Raw genomic sequence first — 14,266 nt, forward strand, 5'->3', positions numbered from 1 at the left:
ATCTCTTCACAACTTAAAACTGCCATGGTTGTAAACATTTGTTGGCAACTTTGATAGTAAATTGATACGGCTAAACAACATTTCATCAAATACATTGTACATGTGCAAAAACCATTTCACATTAATATCCAGTTCACAATCACTCGGTTACTAATAAAAACCAACACCACCCCATCTCTCCCACTCCTTCCCAAATCGACGACAAAACTTCTTTATTTGTTTTAAAATGGATTTATTTATGATTACACCACATGATAACATGATACACAATAATGCTGGAGCATAAATTACAACAAAAAATGTGTTAAAAGAGATAAAAAGTTCATTATTTCGTGCCTCGACGAGTTGGCTCAGATGCAGTAGGAGGTGGGGGCGGCCCCTTTCTTTCTAGATCTTCAATGTACTGGATCAACATCTTTTTCCTTTCATCAGCCACACAGTCCAGTATCAAATACCGTTTGTCATTCTGTAAACAAATAAAGCAAATAAATTTTTATGTACAATGGAAAATAACAAAAAAAACCCCACCTAAATGTATGACTGAAAACCTTTGAATATGTTTAGTTGTGAGACAGGATTCACTAACTACATGTATGCATTTAAAATAGATGCTCAGTGGAACTGTACTATACTTCAAGTTGGGATACTAATACATTAATTATCAGTTACTTAACCTCACCGCAAAAAATTAGGTAACAGGAAACGGAAGACAACTCAGCTTCCTGTATCTTTAAAAAAAAAAAAAAATCAATGGCAAAATACCTTGGAATTTTGAGTTAAAAAAGTGCTTTTCGGAAAGTCTTTTTGCTTGACAATGACGGCAGCATGTTGCAGTCATTTTCAGTGATCGATAGCTGATTGTGACAGCTAATTTAATAATAAATTTGATCCTTTTACTAACAACGAAAGTCATGAAATTATTGACTATTCACCGAATATTGGGATATGAATGATATTCGTTTTGTTTTTTATTCTGATCAGAAAAACCAGTTATTGTGAATAATGGACATAAATACTGGACAGCTGGCTGTAAATGCCCGTAAGTAAACGTAAGTGTTTTGATTGTTTGCCTAATTTTAATCAACATTAACTCATCTAAAATATAAAAATTACAAAAACCCACACAAAAATACTGATTCAAATATGAACTTTATTTTATGTATTTCTAAAACATTTAAGTGAATATATGTGAGTAAAAATTATAAACTCAACATGTTTTTTTTTGTCAAAAATTAATCCAATAGTCTAAAGGTAAATACTATCATGTTTTTAATAAAAAATATTCATTTGTTTTTCTTAAAATTTAATTAAAATATTTTTATTAAGAGGAGTAATATTTGATAATGAAATATTAAGATTCGAACTGTGTGAATAATTCGGAACCTTTCTGAATGAACGTGGAACATGATGAAAATCATAAAATGTACCAATAAATATTTGCTTGCCTATTTTATTAAATTATTTCCCCATCTTTTTCCTGGGAAGGAAGAAGTAATTTCTACTACTTTTTCAATTGTAGATTAGGTACTGAATATTATATTTATTTTTAAAACATATTTTTGACATTAATACTGAACAAATGGTTTGAAACCAGTACAATACAAACCTGAAGCATTTTCTCAATGTCTTTAATAAAATTCTCATTTTCTTCCATCATTTTTCTTGACCTTCAAAGGAAGAAAGATAAGAAAGAGGCAGGTTTAATGTCCTGTGTGTCAACTATGACATTTTTTCAAAGGTAACAATACAAATAAAAACAGACCGGTTTAAAGACGGTAAATGCTGAAGTTTAAAAAATATATATATATAGCTCATGGAGTATCAGACTCCAATCTAATCTCATCAAAATTGTAGCTGATAACTGAAATCAGTCTATAGCTAATGAACTTTAAACTTACGGTACTTAATTCAGTGCAAAAATTATCAGTGACTGAATGAAAGCAAAACAAAAAGTTTACTTGACACAAAATGAAATTTTTTCGGTTTTTCCCACCTTTTCAATATGTAACTTGACCTCTGACCTTTAAGCATTCCATATATGCAACATTCCCCCATTTAGAGCAGCTTAGTAGGAGAGAGCCTCTCTGGGGTGTGATGAGGCTTATCATCACAGTTTTGTTTTGTTTAAAGACAACACTAGAGCACCCCAATGAATTGGTAATCGGCCATTTAATGTCAAGTCTTCAAATTTATTTTTCTTTAGCTACTAGGGATCTTTTATATGCACTTTACCACAGACAGGATAGCACATACCATGGCCTTTAATACACCAGTCAGTACATACTCCTGCTTTTGATATACCAGTCAGTACATACTATAGCTTTTCATATACCAGTCATGGGGCATTAAGAATTGAACAATCCTACCGACTGCAGTCTTTGCAAGGAAAGGCAAATGATCACTTATGTTCCCCTCCACACTCACCTGGAGTTTTAGAAGCTGCAAACTGACTGCCTTACAGTGAAAAAAAGTTAACAATTAATTTTTTTTGTTAACATTCATTACCACATAATGTCATCGCATTGGTCCAGACGTAGCAACAGAGTTTATTCAATTCTCAATGAACGTACAAATTACGTTGTCAGGAAATACCATATCTGATGACGTCATTTTATATGGGCAAGTTATCTTACTGAGCGTTATTGTTTATGGACTAAAAATATTTCAAAATAAAGTATGAAATTTTAGTGTTATTATTTGCAGGTATGATTAAAATTTAATTATACTCAGATGAACGTAAAAGAAATAACAGACAATACTTAAATACATTTTATTTGACACTTCATGTAATTGCTCGCCTAGCACCATTTCAGGGCCCCGTTCCACGAAGCGATCTTAGCCCTAAGATCACCGTAACTGCACAGCTAACATATGCACTTACGGTGATCTTAGGGCTAACATCGCTTTGTGAAACAGGGCCCTGGAGAGTAATCTACAGCTTGCCTTGACTTTGCTCATGACGAAGACCGAGCTAAATCCTGTCCTTAATATGACACACTCGTTCTAATCAGTCTACTCACTTGTAAGTAATCAGCTTCGATTCCTTAATAGGACACACTCGTTCTAATCAGTCTACTCACTTGTAAGTAATCAGCTTCGATTCCTTAATACGACACACTCGTTCTAATCAGTCTACTCACTTGTAAGTAATCAGCTTCGATTCCTTAATACGACACACTCGTTCTAATCAGTCTACTCACTTGTAAGTAATCAGCTTCGATTCCTTAATAGGACACACTCGTTCTAATCAGTCTACTCACTTGTAAGTAATCAGCTTCGATTCCTTAATAGGACACACTCGTTCTAATCAGTCTACTCACTTGTAAGTAATCAGCTTCGATTCCTTAATACGACACACTCGTTCTAATCAGTCTACTCACTTGTAAGTAATCAGCTTCGATTCCTTAATAAGACACACTCGTTCTAATCAGTCTACTCACTTGTAAGTAATCAGCTTCGATTCCTTAATACCACACACTCGTTCTAATCAGCCTACTCACTTGTAAGTAATCAGCTTCGATTCCTTAATACGACACACTCGTTCTAATCAGCCTACTCACTTGTAAGTAATCAGCTTCGATTCCTTAATACGACACACTCGTTCTAATCAGTCTACTCACTTGTAAGTAATCAGCTTCGATTCCTTAATACGACACACTCGTTCTAATCAGTCTACTCACTTGTAAGTAATCAGCTTCGATTCCTTAATATGACACACTCGTCCTAATCAGCCTACTCACTTGTAAGTAATCAGCTTCGATTCCTTAAGCAGCTCTCGGAAGTCGGCCTTAGCTTGAACAAATTTCTCATGCATGTATTCTGTAAATTCCTTCTCTCTCTTCTGAAATATACAAATTAAAAGAACATATAACTTGACTTCAATGATTTAAAAAAAAAAGAAAAAAAAGAAGCCAACTGCAAATTGCACCTCAGAATTGTTATGACATCGTTCAAAGTATCCTGAAGAATAAATGCTATGTTCTGGCAGTAGGCTATTTGTTCCATGAAAAACATTTTAAAACTATTTGGTTGGGATGTTTATCAATAGTCATCAATTACATGAAAAACAAGAAAGATTGCAATTCATCCTTTTTAAGGATCAAGACATTTTCACTTTTCAAGGCAATATCTAAATGTGGAGAAAACTAGGAGAACAATGATAGTAAGCTTTGTAACATTAAATATTAATTGAAAATTTCAATTTCTTAAATGACAATCTCTGGTTTAAAATAAAATATGTTTCCTAGTTATTAACAAAATAATTATTTTCTGACAACCTACGCTTATAGAATATGACACAGAAACGGCTAAATATCACAAATTCATAAAAATCTGTCAATGGTTTAAAGACATACCAAAGTATCTGACCAAACTGTCCTACCCTACATTAATAACCAACGTTGGCAATTCATGGCACTACTAAATGCTCATTAACACAGTGGTCAACAAATGTTTGCCAAAGTCACTAGCCCTCACAGAAGCTAGTGCCCTACGTATTATAGTAGATAATTTCCACACGCCCAAACCAAAACATCATTAGCTGAGACCAACGGCTAGTGAATCAGTCACTGAGTGGAACCCTGGTTAACATGCTTTAATCACTTGTGCTGAGGTGCGCCCCTGACAAGCATGCTCGAGTGACAAACTTAAGTGAGAACAAAGATGAAGTAAAACCGAGTACAAACCCTGTCACTGGAGGAGAACTTGGTATATCTGGGATCTTCTTTGATGAGTTTCTTTACCTCCTTCCAACTGGATGACAGGCTGATCTAAAAGTAAACAACGGTGTCAACAATAACCAAATATTGAAGCTGCAATCTTGAGAATATTTTTAATCTGTGGAAGTTTAAAATGGATCAGATCATGCAATACAATTTTCCAGAGCTAAAAAAACAAGAAAAGAAAAAAAGAACATTGGACAAAAAGTCTGGAAAACTTTACAGGGTCTTAAAAAGTAGAGGCCTACTGGGAGTTGTTCAGTTAAAGTAACAAGGACCAGAACAAAGTTAAAGTTTGTTTTGTTTAACGACCACACTAAAGCACATTGATTAGTTAATCATCAGTTATAGGATGTGAAACATTTGTTATGTAGTCTTAGAGAGGAAACTCGCTACATTTTTCCATTAGCAGCAAGGAATCTTTACACGCACTTACCCACGGAACAGGTCAGTTCACACCACAGCCTTTGATATACCAGTTGTGAGACACTGGTTGGATGGGGACAAACCTAATCAAAGAATATGTCTACCATGGAGATTCCATTCTTTGACCCAATTTTAGGTCTCACTACACAGATCACTTCTGGGTGAGAGTTCATTCATCACAGTCCACTATAGTTCCTAATTGTGACACAAGTTATTATTCACATATTCACTTCTAGGAAATGGTGAAGAATTAAAACAATATGTATGTGTAATGTTAAGCCTTCTGGCTGTATTTTGCCCATGCTATTTTGTAATATTGTGCATTGACCTTTTGGGACATGGGTGTATAGCGTAAGAGACAGCCAGAGTGAATCGGTTAATGAACGACCTGTTTGGACTGGTATTACAGCCAGATGCGGTCATACAGCAAAAAAACAGACGGAAATGTTTTCAATTTTGGAGTGAAAATAAATGCTTATATAATGTATGTTTGCAATGGTATATGTTGTTAGTGCCAACGAGAACCCGTTCTATCGGCAATCTTCATTTGAAGTTGGGCAATTTAACATGGGTTTCAATGGCAGATGACATCTGTGTAGTGAGACCCAAGCTTTACTGACTGAATTAGATCCTGCCCTAATCAACACTCCACTCCCAGTTCTCGGACAGCACTAAAATCTACAATTGTGGAACATTTAAAATGATTTTTATCTCCGACTTCATGTAAAATACAGAAACTAATAATTTCAACAACAAAACTAACTGGATGTTTCTGAACTGTTTATTAAGAATGTCTTTATAATGGTCATTAGTAAAGTTTGATTTACCAGTCGTGGTGCACTGGCTGGAACGAGAACTATCCCAATGGGCCCATCGACGTGGATCGATCCCAGACTGACCACGCATCTAGTGAGAGCTTTACCACTGGGCTATGTCCCCCCCCAAAATGGTAATTAGATGTGATATTTTGCATTGTAGCAGTTGATGCTGCTGCCATGGATCACGAGATCAATCACTCTAAGTGTACCTGTTGGGTTTTAATTGTGTCTCAACCAAAAAAAGTAAAGTTTGTTTTATTTAACGACGCCGCTAGAGCACATTGATTTTTTATCTTATCATCGGCTATTGGACGTCAAACATATGGTCATTCTGACACTGTTTTTAGAGGAAACCCGCTGTCGCCACATAGGCTACTCTTTTTACGACAGGCAGCAAGGGATCTTTTATTTGCGCTTCCCACAGGCAGGATAGCACAAACCATGGCCTTTGTTGAACCAGTTATGGATCACTGGTCGGTGCAAGTGATTTACACCTACCCATTGAGCCTTGCGGAGCACTCACTCAGGGTTTGGAGTCGGGTATCTGGATTAAAAATCCCATGCCTCGACTGGGATCCGAACCCAGTACCTACCAGCCTGTAGACCGATGGCCTGCCATGATGCCACCGAGGCCGGTGTGTCTCAACCAGTGCCGTACACTGGCATATCACAGGTTGTGATATGTGATGCCCTGTCTGGGGTAAAGTATAAATAAAATATCCCTTAAATGATATTTGACAGACTGGCTTTTTCAGCAGCTGTGGGTTTCCTCTCTCACTATCCACACAAGAAATGAATGACCAAGATATACGACATCAGACAGCTATAATCTAAAAATGCTCTGGCTAAATATTCTCTTCCTTTCCAAATAATTGTCTCAAAAGTGTAACGGTGTTATTTAAAAAAACAAAAAAAAACAATCTTTTGATTTATCCAAGTGCCCCACCTGTGTCGTTTCATCCAGTAGCTTGTGATACATCTCCTTTGTTTTTTTAGCCAGGATATCAATGTGTTCCTCAAACAGTTTCTCTTTCTCCTCTCGGTCAATCTGGTCAGCCAAGTCCCAGCGGTGGTCCTTACGCAGCTGTTTCCTCGTGTCGCGCCAACTCGACTCACAGTTACGCACCTGAATAAACAACAAGTAATTGTTAGAAATATGATACGCAGTGGTCTCATCGCATCCTGTCAACTTGACTCAGTTACGCACCTGAATAAACAAGTAATTGTTAGAAATATGATACGCAGTGGTTTCATTGTGTCATGTCAACTTGACTCACAGTTACGCACCTGAATCAACAAGTAATTGTTAGAAATACAACAGAAAGTTAAAAGTTTGTTTTGTTTAATGACACCACTAGAACACATTGATTAATTAATCATTGGCTATTGGATGTCAAACATTTGATAATTCTAACATAAGAGTCTTAGAGAGGAAACCTGCTACACTTTTCCATTAGTAGCAAGGGATCTTTTTATATGCACTTTCTGAAAGACAGGAAAGCACATATCACAGCGTTTGACCAGCTTGGTGCACTGGTTAGAACAAAAAAAAACCATTCAGTTGAATGGATCCACTGAGGTGGTTTGATCCTGCGATTTAAGCACCTCAGGTGAGCTCTCAACCGACTTTGCTAAATCCCGCCCCAGAAATACAATAGATTTTGAAAATCTCAAGATGGGTAATGCTTTATGAACCTGTAGATGACGTACATGTAAATTTCATAAAAACATGTGAAAAAATTAATTACTACTTCAAGCAAATAACTAAATTTTAGCCACAATTACCCTATAATGGTGTTGTAAAAGGACCAAACTTTATTTTGTCAAAAATCACCAGAGCACACTGATTTACTAATCATTGGCTATTAAAAATAGGGAGTTCCAGAGGTTTTAATCAAAGAACAAGGAAAAGAACAAAGTTAAAGTTTGTTTTGTTTAATGACACCACTAGAGCACACTGATGATTAATCATCTGCTATTGGATGTAAAAAATTGAGTACTTACGACTTGCAGTTTTTAAATGAAATCCACAAATTTTTCCATTAGCAGCAAGGAGTCTTTTATATGTACTTTCCAAACATGACAATTTTGATTTATTTATGCCAGTGGCAAAGATGAGAGATTTCTCTCTTTGCAGAATAAAACAAACAATGAAAGCATACGACAAACAAGACTTAGGCACAAAAGACTTTGTTCAAAGCTGGGTGGGACATAGGCCAGTGTTAAAGTGCTCGCTTGATGCGCTGTCGGTTTGAGATCGATCCCCGTCGGTGGGCCCATTGGGCTATTTCCCGTTCCAGCCAGTGCACCACGACTGGTATATCAAAGGCCGTAGTATGTGCTATCCTGTCTGGGATGGTGCACATAAAAGATCCCTTGCTACTAATGGAAAAAAGTAAAAGAAATGTTTTATTTAGCGACGCATTCCACACATTTTATTTACAGTTATATTTAGTCAGACATATGGTTATGGACCCCTGTCGCCACTTCATGTGCTACTCTTTTCGATTACCAGCAAGGGATCTTTTATAAGCACCATCCAATAAACAGGATAACACATACCATGGCCTTTGATATACCAGTTGTGGTGCACTAGCTGACACGAGAAATAGCCCAATGATAACACCGAAAGGGATCAATCCTAGACTGACATCGCATCAAGCGAGCACTTTACCACTGGGCTACGTCCTGCCCCTAAAAAAAGAAAGCAGGTTTTCTCTCTTAAGACTATATATCAAACTTAGCAAATGTTTGACATCTAATAGTCGATAATTAATAAATCAATGTGCTCTAGTGGTGTCGTTTAACAAAAACAAACTCATTGTTCAAAGCTGGACTCACAAGGTCTGACAGCAGGGCTTTGAAGTGTTGAACAGCTTCGTCTTTCTTGTGCTGTTCCCGTTCCTTGTCGCGCTCACGCAGCGAATTGGACAGCGACCGCTGGACTTCCTTCTCGCGCTCACGAATACTGTGTTCAACTCGCTCCTGTTTCTCTTTAGTCTTTCGATCCTCGTTGTCAGATTCCTACAGTGAAAAATGGTCAAATTGTATACATGTATGTAAAACTCAATCAGTTTGGCAGTGAAATGCTCGGAAATAATTTGAGGCCCTAGAAATTTTTAAATTGTTAATTTCAAGCCTGTATAAGCAAATAGAAAAACAACAACAATACAGCCGAGATGGGTTTTAAAAGCATTTTTCCACTACAACCATCTATTTAAAAAAAAAAAAAAAAAAAAAAAAAAAAAAAAAAAAAAAAAAAACATTCTTTCAGCTCATGGATAATACTAATTTCAAAAAATGTTTTTGAATTGTTGCCATAGATAGAGAGAATTAAAAAATAATTAAAAAAATTCAACCTCTTGGTAGCCATTTCTAGGATATGATCATTTCAGAAAATACTAAAAATCGATAAACAATTATATAATGTAATTTAGCCAAGTTATATATATTATCCCAACTCTTTTTTTTGCAGCAATGATGTCTATATTTTATTTTACGATCTATTCTTTAAACAATAGCAAGGTCTAATGTGGACACAAATATTATTAGTCATTCAGCAAAAGTTTGCTGCTGTAATGTAGTCAAAATATAAATATGTCTTAACCAAACAAAAAGCAATAAAATGAAGGCTCATGAAATAAACATGCTAATTTATGAGGAAATATATTGATCAAATGCAACTTCGCTTTTTATTTGGCAAACAGACCTTAGTTTCTTTATTTATTTAAGTTAGATTTGCCCAAGTTAATAATTTAAGGGAAATGTTGCAATTAATATGCAAGGTAATCGTAAAAAAAAGTCGTAATAGCGAAAAATATTTTACACTGTCAAATAATTAAAACTCAACTGTTTTTACAGGTTGGTCCAGGTAGAATTATAATTATAGGATATTAAACATGCTTCTATTTCGTATCATGTTTATGTCCTGAGTGAAATAAATTTCAATTGTCACGAGCTTTAGCGATTGACAATGAAAATTATTTCACAAGGGACATAAACATGATATAAACATGATACGAAATGGTAGCGACTTTAATATCCTATTTATTACACATAATCGATCTTAATTAATCACTCATCTCGTTTAGTTGATGTTCCTGTAAGGTTATAGTGCGCTCATTGATGACGTCATCATGTGATGTCAAAAGTGTTACGTCCCACTTGGCGTTCTAGTGGGACGTATCACGTTGATATGTATCAAGATATTTGTAACCATATGGGTAATAAAATAGAATACAAACCTCTTCGATATTTCTGACATAATCTTTGAACCAATCCTCACGCCGCGAGCTGCTCTCTACGGCTTCATAGCGTGAATCAGTGTTTATTTTCTTTTTAATCTCGCTCCACCGAGAATGGCGATCAATTCCTTCCGTTTCCTTCAGAAGTTTGATGAATTCGTTCTTCAACTGAAAAGTACAAACACACGGTTCTAGATTTCAGACTATAAAATAAATCAATAGCATAGTTTATTATATATCCTGAAAAAAAAAGTGTTGATTTATTTTGTAACAGAATAATGTTTGGCTGCAATTTACATTAAGAATAACATTTATCAAAATAAAAAGATAACCAATGTTAAGCATAAAAGGACAAATCGAAACACTTAACAATCAATACATTTGATAAAACAACAATGGTGAATTTAATCAAAGTAAATATCTGATTCTTAAATCGTTTCATATTAAGCTTTTTATGTGCACAAAAAAGAAAGAAATGAGCTTAAATCAGGAAAACGATCTACAATTAAAAAATTCAGCTACTATCATTTATCATCCAAAAATTAAATTAAAGTTTAAAACAAAAACATTCTATTCCTCTGAATAAACTACTGTATTTTAACTCATCGGCTATTCCTGAAACATTGTAATAACATAATTCCTCTCAACTGTATTCCTGATTACAAAAACATATTAGTATATTGGTGGCTTGTATATGATCGAAAAATAACAACCGAGAAAATGGGCTTTATGTTATACACCAACTGAAGAATTCATACAAATATACATCAATTACTGAAATATGATGCATTAATCAATAAAAACACATAATCAATCATGTATCTCCCGCCTAAAATGACCCCCCCCCCCCCCCCCCCAACCCCCAATCTGTACTTGTTATCAATTGCTGCTGATCAACTCAAACCCAACCAATTACTATTACAAAGTTAGGATGATGGTAATTTAATGCTCATGAGCAGTCCCTAAAATTATAGATTAAGTAAGTACAACTTCTAAATTCAACCCATTATTTTATCAATAAAAAAAGAAAGAAAAGAAAGGTTTTATTTAACGACGCACTCAACACATTGTGTTTACGGTTATATGGCGTCAGACATATGGTTAAGGACCACACAGATATTGAGGGAGGATATCCGTTGTCGCCACTTCTTGGGCTACTTTTTTCAATTAGCAGCGAGGAATCTTTTATATGCACCATCCCACAGACAGGGTAGTACATACCACAGCCTTTGATATACCAGTCGTGGTGCACTGGCTGGAAAGAGAAATAGCCCAATGTTTATCAATAAATGCCATGCTTTGTTTACATGGAAGGTCAAGAAACCACATAAAATATTGTGACCCTTGATAAAAGCATCATTGTGATAGTCTTAACTTTGACTACAGACAAAAAGTAAAGTTTCTTTTATGTAACGACGCCTCTAGAGCACATTGATTTTTATCGTATCATCGGCTATTGGACGTCAAAGACTACAGACTAGGTACGAAACAAAATAGTCTGGTAAGGTTATCTGGAAATACTTAATGTTGTTTAGTTCGTTAAGGGTTTAATCTACACTTTGATTAATCCAATGATCAACAATCCATTTTTATGATAATCATTCCATTATCTCATTACAAGTGAAAATATTAATATCACAAATTGCGGGCCTCTTCCCCCACTCTCCAACTTTACAATATATCAATAATGACAATTCCGTCACCTGTTTCACATCAGAAATTTCATACATATTTGAGCAAAAACATTTATAATATTTAGTTCACCTAGGTCCGGTTTTTTAACATTTTGACATCTATTGGACCTCCAATACATGTCAAAATGTAAAAGAAAACGGACTGTAGACATTTACCTTGGTGAACTACTTTAATATCACTGAAAATTTGATGTACACAGCCCTAGAAATACATATACTGTATCATATACTGACGTTCAAAAGATCAGCAACCCCATGAACAAACTGTAAATTAATGATGACAGCAGTTACTAAATTTTTGCCAACATATCATTCAGATGGATTTGATTAATCTAGAAAAAAGATTGATATAAACGCAACACATTTAAGAAGATGTTTTAACATACAATACGTATATATATATATATATATATATAGAAATGGAAGCCAAACCCAACCCAAGAAAACAAAAACAGGTCAAGAAACTATTTATTTTGTTACATGTATGTCCTGTAGAATATGACACTAAAAAATGGCACACAAAAATAGTGGGGTTTTATCAGAGAGAGAGAGAGAGAGAGAGAGAGAGAGAGAGAGAGAGAGAGAGAGAGAGAGAGAGAGAGAGAGAGAGAGAGAGAGAGAGAGAGAGAGAGAGAGAGCGAGGGAGGAGGGGAGAAAGTGTTCTGGCTTTTTTTTATATCCTTAATTTAGAAGGAACATGGCCAAAAAAAAAAAAAAAATATATAAACATTATTATACATTTCTATTTTCAAATATTATATTCTTATTAAATTAATTTAAATGGTGACTAAAAGATGCAAGTTTAAAGGTTATCAATATAAAATTACACAAAATATATCCTTCAACACTAATACTTTTGTGTCCTTTCCCCCATTCTTATGTACCATTTTTCAGTGTTATGTATATTTGAACACTTGGACATTGCTCAACTTTTGACCATCAGTGTACAATATTTTCTAATCCAATATTAAATTATTTATTTTCTTTTCTTAAGATGCTGAATTTTATTGACATCTGTACATAACATGAAACATGACACCCAATCAGCTACCATTTCTTCTGACTTACAGAATTAACCATTTTCATTTGTGAGTTTGTAATTTTCAAGATTTAGTATAAGTATCAACAGATATGGAAATTAGTGGCCATTAAAGATCTCAACTATAGATCAATAGCTTCCCACAACACTGTTTAACCAGGCAGATCAAAGTGGGCTACAATTCTTTTTCTTTTTTTAAATCCAGAAATTTTAATACTGGTGATCAGCTACCCAGTTTTTAAAATGGCAGCCCCCCATTCAGAATGCATAGAAAAAGCATTAGCTGAAACTATCTATTTTATAATACCAGTTATGAGACACTGGATGGGATGAAAAACCCCAAAAGGGTTCGCAAAGGGAGATCGACCCCAAAGACCCAATGCACTTCAGATGAATGCCCTACCACATCCTGCTCCAAGTTGATGGAAGAAACCACTTCTTACAAGGAATATGGGTAATATTTAAATCACACTGGAAAATACTTCTCAGGATTTGAATAAAATGCAACTACAAAATTATTCCTTTTCTTACAAAGATGTATACAAGAGGCCAGAATTTATTGTTTTTATTATTTTTTTTTTTTTTAAGAGTTTGAATCAAGTGTCAAAAGCAATGCTATTTTATATGCAAGTCAGAAAAAATGGCTGCTTCTGTATCTTGCATTTAAATATTCCAAGCTGTGAGCTGTTCATTCTAAAACCAACTTCCACAAATTTTTGCAGTAATGCAAAACGTATTCAATTTCAAACATTTATGGGCAATAATTATTTATAAAAATGAGACCTTCATGTACTAATCAATACTAAAAAAAAAAAAAAAGCATAAATAATTACGTTTAAATAATGTAAGAAACCAAATGGTCACAATTTATAAAAGTTACCTATAAAATTACAACTGAATTAAAAAAAAAAAAACTTTTGCAAACTGCTAAAATTTAAATCAACAAGGTAGCAACATTCAATATTCAAATTTCATTCCAGACATACACTTCAATTTTAATACCCCCCCCCCCGTTTTTACCTTGCATGATCTCCAAAGAAATCAATCTTAATTTACAAAATTAATAAAGAAAAACTAACTCTAAATGAAGTTGTGAAAACTCAATATTTGGTTTGTGTACAAACAAAACAGTTTAAAAGTATGATGTTAACGTTTTCAAACTACTTTCACTACATTGTCGATAAAGGAAGTCGGGTCCAGAATGCACAGCCCACTACACACTATGGCAGCAATATCTGCCGTATCAAAGTTCCTGAATTGTCATTCAGAAATATGAAGAATACATAGATACCAGGCTTTGCTCAAATTATGCGCTAGCCTCGAGCTT

The 14,266-nt window shown here is 34.7% G+C and overlaps 1 protein-coding gene across 1 annotated transcript in view; it reads right to left on the reverse strand.

The window, feature by feature from the left end:
• Positions 1-218: 218 nt before the first annotated feature.
• LOC121384646 (transcription elongation regulator 1-like) overlaps positions 219-14,266 on the reverse strand; it is a 32,851-nt gene continuing 18,803 nt past the window's right edge. The window contains exons 15-21 of the mRNA XM_041515121.1: positions 10,207-10,374; positions 8,804-8,986; positions 6,909-7,088; positions 4,686-4,769; positions 3,741-3,841; positions 1,607-1,667; positions 219-466 (exon numbers count right to left, since the gene is read on the reverse strand). Coding sequence (XP_041371055.1) covers positions 326-466; positions 1,607-1,667; positions 3,741-3,841; positions 4,686-4,769; positions 6,909-7,088; positions 8,804-8,986; positions 10,207-10,374 — 918 coding nt within the window. The 3' untranslated portion in view covers positions 219-325. The remainder of the gene's footprint in view (positions 467-1,606; positions 1,668-3,740; positions 3,842-4,685; positions 4,770-6,908; positions 7,089-8,803; positions 8,987-10,206; positions 10,375-14,266) is intronic.

The sequence above is a fragment of the Gigantopelta aegis genome, chromosome 10 (assembly GCF_016097555.1).
Source record: "Gigantopelta aegis isolate Gae_Host chromosome 10, Gae_host_genome, whole genome shotgun sequence".
Classification (NCBI taxonomy): domain Eukaryota; kingdom Metazoa; phylum Mollusca; class Gastropoda; order Neomphalida; family Peltospiridae; genus Gigantopelta; species Gigantopelta aegis.